Source organism: Carassius auratus, chromosome 6, assembly GCF_003368295.1.
Source record: "Carassius auratus strain Wakin chromosome 6, ASM336829v1, whole genome shotgun sequence".
Lineage (NCBI taxonomy): Eukaryota > Metazoa > Chordata > Actinopteri > Cypriniformes > Cyprinidae > Carassius > Carassius auratus.
The window spans coordinates 20,364,315-20,381,644 of NC_039248.1; the positions used below are offsets into that span (position 1 = coordinate 20,364,315).

The 17,330-nt window shown below is 38.9% G+C and overlaps 1 protein-coding gene across 1 annotated transcript in view; it reads right to left on the reverse strand.

Moving 5' to 3' along the window:
* The window catches only part of LOC113100460 (zinc finger CCCH domain-containing protein 3-like), a 67,474-nt gene that overhangs the window by 26,300 nt on the left and 23,844 nt on the right, over window positions 1-17,330 (reverse strand). Inside the window, exon 4 of the mRNA XM_026265199.1 lies at window positions 2,141-2,279. Coding sequence (XP_026120984.1) covers window positions 2,141-2,279 — 139 coding nt within the window. The remainder of the gene's footprint in view (window positions 1-2,140; window positions 2,280-17,330) is intronic.

The window sequence follows — 17,330 nt, forward strand, 5'->3', positions numbered from 1 at the left end:
ACTAAATCGGGCATAGTATTATGTTTCCTTGCTATGTAAAATTAAAAAACATATGTTTAAGAAAAAATATATACATATATTCATAGCTTGATTATATCCGAAGAAACATGCCCATCCTAAATGTGAACAATGAGCAAAAAAGGCTAAGATAGACACGTAATGAAACTACTATCAGCTCATTATGAGATGAACAGGGATAGCTATATTAATAGATTTAAAACCAATGAACAGAAACAGATCCGCTCCCCCAACTTCCTCTCTCTCCAAAGTTACAGCGGCTTTAGCAGCCAATCAGATACTCAAAGTGATATCATGCACCGAACCTGCTTGAAAGCAGCAAAAAGAAGTGATTTTGTTAAGCGCTATCCACTCAAGGCAGTGTTAAGCGATCCTCACTAAGGCAGAAAAGACCAGAAAGCCGGTAAAAGAGAGCAAGAGAGATAAAAGAGAAGGTTATTTTGTTTAATGTGGCACCCTTCTTAACATATAACACCTTTAATCCACATTCTCTTTTTTTATACATGGCTAAGCCAGGCCCACACAGCAGGGGGATTTATGAAGATCATTTTAACTCTGTAGATAAGAGGGGGAATAAAAAATTTACACCCATACGCATGAGTGCTTCATTTACACCCTTAAGTGAATAGGATTTCTCAGTGGCCTGGCCTACTATCAGACTAAAGCTAATGCTATACAGACACAGCAGTGACCCCTCTTCCTTCTCTCTGTCTTTCTATACTCATTTACAATTTAAAAGCTTTCCAAGCTATCTTAATTTTGCTTTAAAGGCTTGTTCTGTGTGAACAGAACCACAATGGGCAACTAGACGCCTCATATTGTGCAACAGCCATTCTCTTTTGCACACAAACTGCTAGACGGTGCATAAGGGGAAAACAAGTTGTTTGTCATTTGAATCTGAATTGCTGCCTCTTGCACTAACACCATTGTATTAACATCGTCTGGGGAATGTATATACTGCCAGGCCACAAATTTAACAGGGAAAGCTGTTAACTGTCATTTAAACAGAAATACAGCCTTCTGTAAAATTTTCAATTGACTGCACTACTTTTAGATTGTTAACCCATCTAAAAAGATGCTAGAACATGTCGTTGACCATTGAGCTCAAGTTTAGCAAATGCAGTGTGATCTCGTTTTCGGTAAAATGTGGTTCTACAAAATGTACGTTTACTTAACGTTTTCACATACACTGAAACATACAATACAGCATCTAAACATACAATAGGGACGGGGTCTAAAAATCGAAATCGCTTATAAATAAAATTCATGGTTACAAATATATTAATTATATAATATATATATATATATATATATATATATATATATATATATATATATATATATATATTTTTTTTTTTTTTTTTTTTTTTTTTTGATAAAATATATTTAAATGTTGTAATACATCAAATTACAGTAACACTTCAGCAACAATAAAAACATATAAAAAAATGTACATTTTGTCCATGTAAATGTTATGTGCTAATATGTACGTATAAAAGACCAGGCTGGCATATGACACAGGGATCTAAAAACACAGCACTCAAGTTAAAAGTACTACTTACTTACTCATTCCACTTTACCAATGTCTCATGTTTTTTAAATGCAAAAACAGGTTTTGTGTGAATTGCCCATTACAAAAAAACTAAATGTTGTCATATAAAAAAATTATTTCAAGGCACCCTTAAAAGCTTCTGTCTCAGTGACTTCCCCCATGTCCACGCGAGCATGTGGGCCATCCCGTAGAACATCTTTATGGTGTAATATTATGGTTCCAGTAATAGATTACCATGACGAGCGGCACCTTCTCTCTGTCATTATCAGTGGTGATGAAGCAGTTAGTTATGGTTCTATGTGGCGTTATTAAGGGCCAGGCCGTTATATTATGTTTTATTAGGCACTGAGACACTGATAAAAACACTGAATGTCAACAGAGAGGTTTTAATCAGGCTGGTAATTGGTTGTGCTGGGCTAAGATTGCGAGGGGTAGGCACGCACACATGCAAACACACAATTTATGATAGAATAAAGCCATTGAAATTAGCTTTGTTGAGGTGGAGACAAACAGGAAGTGGATTAAGTGCTGGTCATTTCCACCTCCACCAGAAAAGCACCCATCACTTACCTGGCAGAATGCACTCTCTTGACCCTGTAGGAAAGAGTCGGGTTGTGGTGGACTGCATGGGCTTTACGTGTGTCAATCTTGTAGCGTGTTTTGATGACCCTATGCAATGCCGGGCTTCGCAATGACGAAGATAAGGGTCCTGCAAAGGAACAGACAAATCACAGAAGTGAATTAATGGTTGACATGTCACTTTACTGATCAATAAAGCTTAATCACCTAATGATGCCCGCTTGAGCTAAAATGAAGTCATTATTTGGTTTGCATAAAATCCAGAGATAAATACTGTTCACATTTCATGAATACACACACACACACACACACACGATCATCTGGCACTTTTACACTTAGTATACACGTTTTGTATCTTGCATTTGCAGAATGGACAATGGCATTTACATACTGTAGAAGTTATGTTATATACAATATTGATAGAAATTATTTCCATCATTTAAAATGATTTAAAAATATTTTGTGGTTTCAGTGATTCAGTCACAATATGTCTTGGGTGCAATTACCCTTGGCTTTTAATGTGGTTAAGTGCTATCGATTGTGATTTGATCACTGAAAACTCATGGTATTAATGCCTGGTCTAAAGGGAGCCGTTGCTAGACAGGAAAATACAGCACTGAACACAGAGGGTTGTCATCTAAACTGGCTTTGTGAAGTCTGAGTCTTCCTTCTCCACGGGACACACACATTTAGACATACACCCACTGGCGCACACAAACTCTTTCTCTGGCAGGTGCGCTCCTTAATAAGCTGCACATGGAAAAATGACTGAATAACAAAGGCTGAATTTTTATCAGCCTAATAAATCATATGTGTCTCTCCACCCCAGCCCCTTCTTTCGCTCTCCCTCTAAGTCTTATTCCTTATATCATTTCACAGATCCATCAGAGAGGCGGAGGAAAGGATGTGCGGGAGAGAATAAGTGTGGCTTTTATTTATTTCTTTCTGTATTCATTTATCCATCATGTTGCTTTATGAGTGGCTGGGCTGAAGTGACATGCATGCATGCGGGTTGAGTAAAAGATGGACTCGGCATGGCAGCTTTCGCTTGTTGCCGCTGTACACCAGAGCTTAAAACCCCAAAGATTTATTCCCAGCAGCTACGATTTAGCATGTTAGACAAGCCAACGGGAGAATGGAATTACTTAAAGATCTTAAGGAAATCAGAGAGGGTTAGCGGAGGAAAAATACAGAGCAGAAAAGCTTTGGCTGAAAGTTTATTTTAATGAAGCATTCACAGCTGTTTATGAAAAGGTTTTATTTGGAAGCAGGTGGTAGTTCCGTTTGAACTAACTAGGCAGCGCAGATGTGGCAAGAGTAAATTCCTAGTTGTGCTTCTCTAACATGGGACAATTACTTCACTAAATCGATTAAAATCAGAAAGGAAGAAAGAAAAATGACAGGAATGAAGGATAGGAACGAATTATAATAATATAAATTAGGAAAGCAAAGAAAACATAATTAAAGAAAAAAAGAAAGAAAGAAAGAATTAATGTGAAAAATGTGAATTTAGAAAAAAAAGTAAAGAGAAAAGCAAATACAAATGTATTGTTTTCGTAAAGAAAGAGAGAAAGAAGGTGGGAATGAATGAATTAATGAATTAATGGATGAATGAATGGATGGATGGATTGATTGTAGGGAAAAAAGAGTAAGAGTAAAAGATAGGAAAAAAGGAAGCAAGGAGGAAAAAGAAAAAAGAAAGAAAGAAAGAAAGGTGGGAATGAATGAATGAATGAATGGATTAATTGAAGGGAAAAAAGAGGAAGAGTAAAAGATAGGAAAAAGGAAGCAAGGAGGAAAAGAAAGAAAGAAAGAATGAACGAACGAAAGAAAAAAGGTGGGAATGAATGAATGGATAGATTGATTGAAGGGAAAAAAGAGGAAGAGTAAAAGATAGGAAAAAGGAAGCAAGGAGGAAAAAGAGAAAAAAGAAAGAAAGAAATGTGGGAATGAATGAATTAAAAATTGGGTTGATTGAAGGGGAAAAAAAGAGGAAGAGTAAAAGATAGGAAAAAGGAAGCAAGGAGGAAAAAGAAAAAGAAAGAAAAGAAAGAAAGAAAGAAAGAAAGAAAGAAAGGTGGGGATGAATGGAAAATAAAGAAATAAAGTGTGAATTATGCAAAATAAGTAAAGAGTAAATTAATGGAAATACAAATGTATTTTTTTTGGTAATACGCCTTTCCCTGGTTATTTGAACAGCTACTTTTTCCAGAGTCCATTTAATGGCCATTCCATAATGTTATATATATAAAAAAAAAAACTCACATTTCCTGTCGCAATAGAAAACCTTCCTACTCCTATTTTTCCCTGTCTGTAGGCACCCTACTCCATTTATCACTGGGCCCATACACGCACACACCCTTCAGTATCAGCCGGGGAATTCATCTTCGACAAACATTTACCAATGATCAAATCTCTGCCCAGTATGGCACACAGCGGAGGGATGTGTCCGACTGTACGGCTGTGTGTAATACAGAGGACCCTTTATGAGGGTTTATGTGTGCTTTACGTGATGGAGTGTTTGAGCTGTGGAGTGTATGACCAGACTGCATAAGCGAGGGAGCAAACACACTTGTGTGTGGGCCTGTGACAAGGGGCCGAGTATGTGAGGCTGCGAGATTAGTTGTCTGGCTCAAAGTCACTTTTTCACACACCTCTCATCTGTACCGCAGATGTCGGACCTGCCTGTGTCCCAGTGGATGACAAATATGGCTTGTCAGAGAGCTTGTGTCTTACACAGCCAGCCGTATACTACGCACTTTGCTGTATTGTTCCACCTTACCTATTGTTTAATGATAGCGCCACAGAATTGATGCCACCCGTGTCTTTGTGTGCGTGTGTGCAACCAGTTTAGTGTAGTACTGTGCTAGGTACCTGGTCCCTGTCAGGACACTTTTATTGATGTGTGTACTCGCAAGTGTGTGTATATGTGTGTGGTAAAGGCCTGTCAGTGGCCTATTAGAGGGAAGATTGAGACTCCACTCGGTACAGACTCACTCAACCAACACAACCTGCTGGGCTTTACAATCAGGCCTGGGGACTCATCCATCGCCTGCTGACACGCCAGCCCCGCACCCGCGGCTCCTCAGACGGCCGATTATTTACTCAACTCACTTCGGCTTCAGTGCTGCGTGCTCACACCTTTATCTATCCCTCTCGGTCACATACACAGACTTATTTTTCTGACAGGTTCCCATGTTATTTGTCTGTCTACTCTCTTTATGCTGGGCCGCTTGGGATAACTGAGTGGTGACGTTAACATTAAATGGAAAAGCGTTTTTTGGAAAAGCACAACTACACAAACAATTCAGAGCATTCAGAGCACTAATTTAGTGGCCAGTTAGTCTAGTTCATTTGTTAGTCTGTTTTTAAGATGCTTTGTGCATGACATACAATAGGACTACAAAGTTTATTAGACTAAACAATGGCATACAGATAAGATTAAATGGTCTGCAACAATAATTCAAGAAGGGAGGATGGAAGGAAGGTAGGTAGATATGTAGGAATAAAGGAAAGATGGAAGGCTAAGTAAGGTAGGTAAATAGACAAGAGGAAATCAAAGAAACGTAGGCAAAGTAAGGTACTGTAGGTAGGAAGGAAAGAAGGATGCAAAGGAAGGATGGAAGGGTATGCAGATAGGTTAGAAGGAAAGAAGGCAAAGCATGGTAGATGGGTAAGCAGGAAAAAAATAAGGCAAAGTAAAGTAGACAGATGGGTAGGAAGGAAGCAGAGAATGAAGGAAGGAATAAAAAAAGAAATGTAACAGGTAGATAGGTGTTGAGGGAAAAAAATAATGAGGAAAGAAAAGAGGGAAAGGATTGAATGAATATATAAAAAGTAAGGAAATTAAGGTAAGAAGGCAAGTAGGTAGGAAGGAAGGAAATAAAAGATTTAAGGAATGAAAAGAAGGAAAGAAAGAGTATAGGAAGGAAGAAAAGAATTTTGGTTAGAGAGTTTGACTCCTAACCCTAGGGTTGTGGGTTCGAGTTTCTGGCCGGCAAAACCACAACTTAGGTGCCCTTGAGCAAGGCACCGAACCCCCAACTGTTCCCCGGGCGCCGCAGCATAAATGGCTGCCAGTGCCCAGTGCTCCAGGTGTGTGTTCACGGTTTTTGTGTGTTCACTGCTGTGTGTGTGTGCATGAATTCTGAGTATGGATCACCATACTTGGCTGTATGTCACTTCACTTAAAGTACTCTGCACGGACAGAGTGGTGCACTCTGCTGAACCGCTGGCCCAGAACAAGGTCATGTGTTCGAATCCATGTGGCACATAAAATGTCATGGAATAATGGTTAGATGAGTCAGACGTGTAACCCAAAGGTTGCGGGTTTGATTCTTGGTACAAACAAGAATTGTAGGTAGGAATGTATAGGGCTCTCTTCCACCTTCAGTACTACAATTGAGGAGAGACCCATGAGCAAGGCACCAAACCCCCAATTGCTCCCTGGGCACGACAGCATAAATGGCTGCCCACTGGTGTGTGCTTGTTCACTACTCACTGCTATACGTGCACACTTGGATGGGTGAAATGCAGAGCACATATTCTGAGTATTGCACAATACTTGGCCGCACATTATGTCCTTTCTTTTCCTAAAGTAGAAACAAAAGGATGTTTTCACAGGACAGAAGGAAGGATGAAAGGAAATTGCCATCTGGGAAGGACGGAGCAAAAGGAAAAAGAAAAGTAAAGAAAGGAAGTGTCAAACCCAGCAGGCTTGTGGTCAGCACTCAAACAGGTAGCACAGTTGTTCTTCTGCCGACCAAAGTTTGAGTCCTAGCTTGTGGGCGTTTTCAATCCCCTCCCCTTCTCTCTTTCCTACTTCACTTTATCTCAACTCTCTAAAACGCCCTGTCCAAATAAAGGCAAAAACGTCAAAAATAAATGTAAAAAAAAAAAAAAGGAAATGAAGGGAGAGAGCTAGGGAAAGGAAGGAAGATAGGAACAAAAGGAAGTACAGGCATTCAAGTTACACCACTTGTCCCAACATGTTCTCTGAAACTGAAATGGAGATACTCATAGTGTGACAACTGCTTTAGTATTTATTTCACACTTTCTGGAATGCTCCCTGCACTCCTCATCAATGCTATGACAGGGTAGCTGTGACACCCTGCATCCTCTTAGGGATTATCAAGCTGTGTCATCTCATGTTCTCTGATCCAGTCTCCAAATTTGACAACTAATTCCGTTTAACAGCAGTCCGATTCTCCACCGTTCCATCTCTGTCAAATCATTAATCTCATTATTGACAGCAAGAGATTCTCCTCCTGCTTCTGCAGCAATCCCCCAGGGGCTCATCCTCTGATTCCCAGTGGGACAGCACAGCTGCCATTAAATGCTTCTCCGGTAAACCAGCAACACTTAACACCACTATCAAACTAGTGTTAAGGCAGTGTAGGATCTCATGGGACAAAACAAGTGTGCCAGAGATGGAGTGTGGCATAGCTATGAATTTAAGACCTCAGTGAGTGAATGAGGCCCACTGTCTGCATGCAACTCCGCTTTAGTGTCTGTGCAAAACTGTTCATTAATATAATAGGAACAGGCATAGGCAAGTGAATTGAGTGCCCGAAAACAAAGGTCCACAGGCTAGAGTTCATGTGTCGAAAGCTTCCATCCACGGACAGTCAAAGAAGTGTACTTTGAATGGGCTCAGAGCAATTATGTTACTGATTTACTGATATGTTGACTTCGATATAAGTTAATGAACAATACTTTTATTGATACCAATTAAAAAAATTAGCAGGTTACATAAAAAATTATGGAAAACTGGACTTATTTAAAAGGGTTATATAATGCGGTTAAAAGTTTTCCTTCTTCTTTGAAATGTTACAAGCTTTTGGTGCATAAAGAAGATCTGTAAAGTTGCAAAGACTAAATCTCAAGTCCAAAGAGATATTCTTTATAAAAGTTAAGACTTGTCCACGCCCCCTAAAATGGCTCATTCTAACACGCCCCCATGTCTATGTCACATTGTGGGAAGATTTGCATAACTCCGCCCAAATATTAACGCAAAGAAAAAAGGCATAAATTTAGTTCTCGCTGTTGTCGCCGACGCCATGTTGTCGCTGTGTTTGGATGTGAAAGCCAAGCTACTTTGTTTTGCCTTCCAAAAGAGGACACAGTAAAATTTAGAAATCAGTGGTTAAGGTGTATTTACAACAATGCTGTATTCAACCCAAATATTCAGATGTGTGAAGCACATTTTATGGAGGACGAGTTCTGTTTCCTGTGAGAGTAGACTACAATGCCGTTGTCTGCTTCTGTGGGGCATTCATAATTTTGCAAGAACAGTCTGGTGCTTCTGACTCAGTCTGTAAGTACAAAGTACATTTACATATTTAAAGAATTTGCCACTGATGATTAAAACACGAGTTTTAAGGAGTGTGGAGTAGCATTTGTTGTTTGTCGTTTCTCCAATCACAAATGCAGACATGATACGCAATGCAACATGTAAAAACAGAGTATGAGTCATTATAATCAGTAATTATGTCCCCACTGGATGCAACAAATGTCTCGTTTATAATGGATTATATTGTTTTTGTTTTGTTAGCTGGGACACGGCATCACAGTATGGTAAGGCAGCGTTTCCCAATCCCACTCCTCTTGTCACAAACAACATTTGTTCTATTCGACGAGTGCCCTGCAAAGTGGACATCACAATCGGAATGCAGTTCTTACACGTAGCTCTCTTCTAATGAGCTGGTTATAATAACCAGGTGTGTTAACTAAGAGAGACATGCAAAATATGCAAAGCAGTGGGGTGCGAGGACTGGGATTGGGAACCGCTGTGGTAAGGAGCATAACATTTCCATCACACACTTGAGGCATTCAGCTTATCACAATGCACGGGATAGCTGGCCAATCAGAGCACACCTTCCTTTTCAGAATGATAAGCTTTGCAAAAAAAAAAGAAAGCTTTTCAGAAAGACGGAGCTTAGAGGAGAAACAATAATGCACATTATGTGGAAAATAATGTTTTTTTTTTTCCTTGAACCTTAAACACATTGCATTACACAAAAAACCCCACAAAATAATGTTATTTTTAGCAACGTCATAAGACCCCTTTAAGAGCTGCTTGTGTGCAAAGTAGAGCTACATGATTTTCTTTTTAAGGGTGATTCTGGTTCTCTCACGATTCTGAAGAATCAGCCAACTAAACAGCCAACTAAACAAAATCAGGTGTAATTTATGAATGCATGATTCAATGACTCAAAGATTTACTTGTTTCATTACTGAACAATCTCTAGAATGATTCAAATACAGACATTTCAACAGCTCCTTTTCGCCACCTACTGGTATAACAATGTAATCAATAACTCTTTCTTTGAAGCTTCAAATTACTTTCAAAAGGTGATTTACTCTATTTTGAACACCAGGGATGGGCGATATATCTAACGATATGATCACGCGCATCTAGTCAGTAAATCTTGTTCCCTGATTACCGCTAAATCGGCATCACCTGCTTTTAAATGGAGCGGCATTTAATAGACAGAGCCGTAGATCACTTACAAGCTATGCAATATCGCGTTCATTATCCAAGATGAATCGCCTTCAATAATGAACGCGATATTGTGTAGCTTGTCAGTGATCTACGGCTCTGTCTATTAAATGTCGCTCCATTTAAAAGCAGGTGATGGCAATTTAGCGGTAATCACGGAACCAGATTTACTGACTAGATGCGCATGATCATTATCGTTAGATATATCGCCCAGCCCTACCGTACACATCAGAGTTTATATCTGAACTATAAACTTTTATCCCAATACTTCAGATTATTTGAATGTTTGTTGCAGAAATAATGATAGGTGTCGTTGAAAACACCGTGAATAAGAGGAATCAAGAGGAACAGTCAGTGTATGACTGCAGGGAGGCCACTGCACCCAGACCCAAAATACCAAGATGTCTCTTTTCAATCCTGGCACAAACTACAGAGCTCATCTGAACATACGTGTCTGTGGCTTTTAAGTGAAGTGTGCCAACAAAGATCTCTGTCCACCTCTGAGACCTGTTGTTCAGCCAAGTGTTTGTGCATGGACGGGATGTGACCTTGGGAAGTTTTAAAGTGCAGAAATATAAGAAGAGCCCTCTGAGGCTCAGAGGATCTGCTAATGTAGACAGACAGATAGCAAGATGGGCAGCAAGACGGTTGATGTACATTGGAGAGATCCGATGAGAGACGGTACAAAAAGAACCTCCTCACCATGAACCATGGACCAGTGGATGGCTCCATGGTGCCATACCAGTCAAAATCAGGAAAGGCTCAAGTATCGCCCACGAGGCCAGGCCTCATCTGTCAATGGTGCGATGCTATCGTCACGGAAGCCAACACCACAATAACACACATAAATACTCACCCTACTTCTACATCAACTGATGACTTGACCCAAGATGGGACTAATAAGAGCAACACGATCTGCAGTGAGCATCCTTGACTGCTTATAAAGCCAGAAATGGAGGTTTACAGTCATAATTCACACATCTGTTGCAATTTTACTGTGTGTTAACATTAAAGTTACTTAGCCTACATCATGGAAATGTTTCCATATTGCTAATGTTTAATCCTTTGGGATTCCAGCATTGCTTCCTCTCCACATGCATGATGTTGTGTGTCAATGTTGGTTAGAGACCAAACAGGGAAAACTTGAATGCGTAATGACACCAGCTTCCTTACATTCAGTACTGCTGTTTTCATTCAGTTATGGCATTAAGGCATGAATAAGAGATGAGATGAAAGCATTATGACCTTGCCCTTAGCTTGAGTGCACTGGACTCCTATCAAAACAAACTGTTCAATAAACCATAGGTTTGACAGGATACTGCACTCATTTATGGTGCACTGCACTGTGATGATAATTTCTGATAATAAATAATTTCTTAGAGTTCAATTTTTGTTTAAAGGTCAATGACAAACAAGAATGTTCATGATAAAGAAATATATATATATATATATATATATATATATATATATATATATATATATATATATATATATATATATATAAACGTACTTCTTTATGTATCATATATACTGTTCATATTCGTGTTGGTTTGAGTTTTTTTTTTTTTTTTACAATAACATAATTGTTATCTTCAAAAAAGTTTACTGTAACAAATTATAAGTAATGACATTTTCTTGAAACCTATACTTTTGTGAACACACATTTTTATATACCAATTAAAAAAATAATAATATCAATTCATTAATATCATTAAATTTGGAGAGACACAACAAGAGGTTGACCGATACTGGATTTTACCAATTAATCAACCAATATTTTTCAAATGGAATCTGAACGAAAACCAAAAGTACTGAAATAAACATTGTAAATTACTACTAATATTAAAGTTTGTTCAAAATGTATTAACTAATGTTAACAGAAGAAACTTTAAAATTAAAAAATGTATTAGTAAATGTTTGAAATTAACACACTCTAACAAGGAACAATACTTCTACATCTTCCATTAATCTTAAAGGGATAGGTCATCCAAAAATGCTAATTTTATGTTTATCTGCTTACCCCCAGGGCATCTAAGATGTAGGTGACTTTGTTTCTTCATTAGAACAAAAAACATTGCAGTCAGTCTTCTAATTGATGTGAATTTCTGCCACCTATCCCTCAAATGGACTATTGACACTCTATCTACAATCTCAATTGGAAGTGTTAATGGTCCATTTGAGAGATAGGTGGCGGTAATGCACTCATAAGTCTGTGATCCACCGTAAAGCAAGAAGAAGAAGACGCCGACGACTGAAGGGCCTGGTTTAGAAGGTGCTCAGGAGGATGCGCTTAGTAGAGTTCGAATAGTTCAGACATTGCTTGAATCAGAGGTAAAAAAAACAAAACAAAACAAAACAATTACTGTTAGGTTTCTTGAACAGGTCAATTTGTTTTGTGTCTTTAAACATCAATGTATCATCACAAGCCGCAGGGTTTAATTAAGTTTTATCTGTGTATGTTTGTTTTTAGTTTTATTGTATGTTTTAGCCTGGGGGTAAGCAGATAAACATCAAATAAAAATTTGGGGGTGAACTATCCCTTTAAATGTTAAAAACGGGATCTTGTTGTAAAATGTTACCATTTCATTTCAACAGTCATGCTTAAAGATGGGCAATTACATCTTTACTTCAAGAATGAACAATGTGGCATAAATGAGGTTCAAGTTCAGTGTTTAAAAAAAAAAACAGAAAGAGAAAGTGCAAGCTACTGTATATTACAGCTCTCTGTATGAAGAATACAGACTTTATTAAAGCCACAGTAAGACAAATGCTTTGCTGAAAAAAAGCATAATACACAATTTACAGCCTAGTATGAAGTCATTATGTACATTAACAATGATTTGGGAATTAATGCTCCATATCGTGATAACCGTAATTTCGAGATGACAGCACGTGATGTTCTATTTGGAGCTGTACACATCCTTGACTCAGAATTATGCTTTTTTTTATGGCAACACTATCAATGGCTAAACAGAGCCTGTGGTGGTCAGGTGGTACAGCAGTCACATGGTACAAGTTGTAGCTCTCAGAAAACTCCCAGTTCACAAGTTGTAATTAAGAGTTCTGACAAGGACGTGAGCGTTTTTTTCAATCTCGTAATTACAGGAATCCCAATATGACATGAACGCAACTTAATATAGTGTAATTTAATGGAAATCTATGTGAATGGTGCTCTGTGGCACAGCAGGATTTTCTGTCGGCTGCATTAATTTGCATCTGAAGTTTCCCGCCCTGTTCAGTGCGGAGCTTCACACCTCATAACAAACAGCAGGAAGTGTCAGTGATTTCCACCTCTAGAGGCCACTCTCACACAGTATGATGACAGCGGACCCTTCTCAGTCACTTCGATAGATCCAATAATCAACTATCGGTCAACCTCCATGCACAACACAACCCTTTACTAAGGGGTTTCGAAATTAATGGTTTCTTTGATGCATCGCGATGCAGGCAAGGACAATTTGGTATCAGTTCAATAATAGACCATAACCGATTATAATGTACTGACGCTTTTCTGATGTTATTTGTTGCATAAGTTTTTTTGTCGCAGTAGCATACATTAGGCACATTTGGCTTGTAGCGCCACTGCACAGAATGATCAGTGTATGACATCAAGTACTGCAAGAGTGATAAGAGAGCAGACGGATCCAATGAAAGTCGTGACATTTGCCAAGTATGGTAACCCATACTTGGAATTGGTGCTCTGCATTTAACCCATCCAAGTGCACACACAGCGATGAAAAGTGAACACACCATGAACACACACCCGGAGCAGTGGGCAGGTATATATCCAGCACCTGGGGAGCAACTGGGCGTTCAGTACCTTGCTCAAGGGCACTTCAGAAATGGGTATTGAGGGTGGAAGAGAGCGGTGTTCATTCTGTAAAACTGAAAATTGCATCGTCAATGCATTGTGATGGATCATGACATCGAATTGAACCGAACTGATGACATGATAAACGTAACCGAACCAAACCGTTAGACCAGTGTAGGTTCATACTCCTGCGTGTCAGTCGCATGGCAGCTGCGCTGCGTTTTCTGTTTCTTTACACACCAGAATCGTGCCTGACACGGCGCTGGCGCGCTGCTGCTGCTTTAGGTGACATAGAGGGAGGCCGCCAACAGACCAGGCTCTTGTCTTCACGACAACAATATCTATACTTCATGTTGAGCATAAATATAAAGTCTACTGATAAAGGCCACCGTCAACAGTATTGACGGAAAAATAGACTATGTTTAACAGGTGCAATATCTGAAAATCAATATTTATTTATTATATTTTTTTTTAAATTACATTTATATGACAAATAAACATTTTCCTATTCTATTTTGCCTGGAAATGCTTCCAACAGGCGTGTTGCGTGAACAATAGGCGTTGGTTCTATTTCTAGCATTCACGCATTTGCTGCGCGTCTTCACGCAGGCAGTCTGCAAGCTTTAACCTGTTAACATGGGAGCCGAATTAAAAACAGACACGCCACGCAGCTGAGACGCTTACGCCATGCATCCAGTGTGTCACCGGCCTAATGAACCTGATGAACAGATCCAGACAAATAAAAACAGAAACTTGTCATTGACCTATAAATGTATTTAATAAAAATCACATCAAAGCCCCATGAGATTCACATTCCAAGGAAAAGCCTCAGGGTTGTGACTAAGTTCAAAGGAAACAAGTGCTTGTCAGCTGAGCCAAAGATTCAAAAAGTTACACCTTTCTGGCATGTGTCTATTGCACGGGGGCACTTATGAAGGTTAAGTGCTCTGAGGCCCAGCACACAATAAAGCCTTGGGGATATGAAACTATGCCCGTCACAGCTGAAAGCTGTATATCTTTTGAGAGATGGAGGTATGTTTGTAAAAACATGGAAGCATGAATGTCTTAAAGACACAAAAATAGGGATAACAAATTTAGCAGACAGAAGGTTATACTAGATATCCAAGGGTGTGATTATGCCATGTGTTGACAACAGAACTACATCTACTCACAGAATTAACATGGGTACCATACATGTGTGCATTTGTGTGGTGTACACATCCTGTGTGGTGACAGAGTGAATAAACCTGACTGATGCATTCTGGGTTAAGGGAGTATGTCCACTGAGAGCAGAATACGCTCTCACAAACTCTAACATACACTTCACCTGTCAGCCACCTGTCCACAACCAAGGGCACATAAGAGTCTGGACAAAACCCTGGGCGGTATTCTCCTTGCAGGGCATCATTAAACACTGGGTGTGAATAAGTGTGTTGCTAAAAGGAGTTGGTGCTTGGCTGTCCATGCTCAATCAAGTGTGAGCATTCAACTGACTAAAAAACTTGGGTTCCACTCACTGAGTGAGGCATTGAGCACAACTGAGCAGTCACTAACCCTGCGCTTGTGAGTGTCGATATTTCCCGAGTGACTTATGGAGGTCATGAAAGTGTCATCGTGGTAAACACTCACCTAGTCGGAGGGGCAGAAGCTTGAGATGGTCTTGTCAAGGGCTGCGTTTCAACTAAGCAGGATCGTAAATTATGACTATTGAACCCAATGAGACCTGTAATGCAATGATGCCTGTCCTTCTTTGGAGTTCCAAATATTCACTCCATGTTTGACATCTGTTACATCAAACATCAAAGGTTCTCAAAATCACTGATACTTGCTGTGTTTGAAAAAGACTGTTCCTGATACTAAACTGTTTCAGAATAGGGCTCCAACTAACAATTGTTTTGGTAATGGTTAATCGGTCCATTATTCATCATTTAATCTGATTTAAATGACACACACACACACACACACACACACACACACACATATATATATATATAAATAAAATACACAATTTTTATACATATATGTGTGTGTGTTAAAAAAAAAAAAAATCTGACTGTCTATCTATCTACACTACCGGTCAGAACGTTTTTGAATGTTTTTACTATTTTTATAATTGTAATATTGTGAAATATTATGATGTAAAATAACATTTACATTTTAACATACATTAAAATCTAATTTATTCTTGTGATTCAAAGCTGAATTTTCAGCATCATTACTCCAGTCTTCAGTGTCACATGATCCTTAAGAAATCATTCTAATATGCTGATTTATTATCAGAACCTGTGATACTTTTTTTTTTCAGGATTCTTTGATGAAGAAAAAGTTAAAAAGAAGAGTATTTATTTACAATATTAATCTTTTCCAACAATATACACTACAGTTCAAAAGTTTGGGGTCAGTACATTTTTATTATTATTTTTTTTTTATTTTTTTTTGAAAGAAAGTAAACTTTTATTCAGCAAGGATGTGTTAAATTCTTAGTGATAGCAAAGACTTATATAGTTAAAATATAAATCTTAATATTCCATTTTGAGCTTGATTAGATTGATTCATTTTTAGTATACAGTAAATACTGGGTACCTCTTGGGCTAGTTTAGAACATGCAACTACAATTATGGGAAAGACTGATTTGACAGTTGTCCAAAAGACAATCATCAACACCCTCCACAAGAAGGGTAAGCCACGGAAAGTCACTGCTTAAAGGGCTGGCTGTTCAAAATATATTCATAGAAAATTGGAAGGACTGGAAGGAAAAAGTGTGGTAGGAAAAGACGATTCTTGGGAGTGGACTGAAGCCGGAGTCAGCGCATCAAGAATAACCACACATAGACATCTTCAGGAAAAGGGCTACTGCTGTCACATTCCTAGAACCAAGCCAATCCTGAACCAGAAAAAAAATGTCAGAAGCATTTCACCTGGGATAAGGAGCAAAAGAACTGGACTGTTGCTCAGTGGCCCACAGTCCTCTTTTCAAATTAAAGTAAATATAGCATTTAATTTGGAAATCAAGGTCTGGAGTCTGGAGGAAGACTGGAGAGGCACATAATCCAAAGTCCAGTGTGCAGTTTCTGAAGTCAGAGATAATTTGGGGTGCTGTGACGTCTGCTGGTGTTGGTCCATCGTGTTTTATCAAGTCCAAAGTCAATACAGCCATCTACCAGGAAATTTTTGAGCACTTTATGCTTCCATCTGTTAACAAGCTTTATGGAGATGCAGATTTTATTTTGCAGCAGGACTTTAGCACCTGCCCATAATGCCAAAACCACTTCCAAGTGGTTTCCTGACATGATATTACTGTGCTTGATTGGCCAGCCAACTCACATGACCCGAACCTCACAGAGAATCTATGGGGTATTGTGAAGAGGAAGATAAGTAACATCTGACAAACAATACAGAGGAGATGAAGGCCGCTATCAAAGCAACCTGGGCTTCAATAACGCCTCAGTAGTGCCACAGGCTGATAGCCTCCATGCTACGCCGCACTGAAGCAGTAATTTGTGCAAAAGGAGCCCAAATCAAGTATTGAGTGCATAATTAATCCTGCTTTAGAGATCATATACATTTCTGTTTTGTAAATCTTTTTTTTTAAGTGTTCCCAGTTTAGCAGGTAAACTTTAGCTGTGGGCACAATTTGCTTGCATAAGTGTTTTTGTATTTTATGTTATTATTATAAGAAAGGATTGGTGCACTTTGTCAATAGTCGCGCTCGCTAACTAGCTTAAGGACTCCTCTCTGTGCCAATCACAACAGGCTTGGCCAGCTGACCAATCAGAGCAGAGTAGACTTATGGAAGTAAGGGGTTTTCTCTGCACTTGCTTGGAATGAATCGTTTCAAAATTAAATTTATATTCTGAGAAAATTACAAT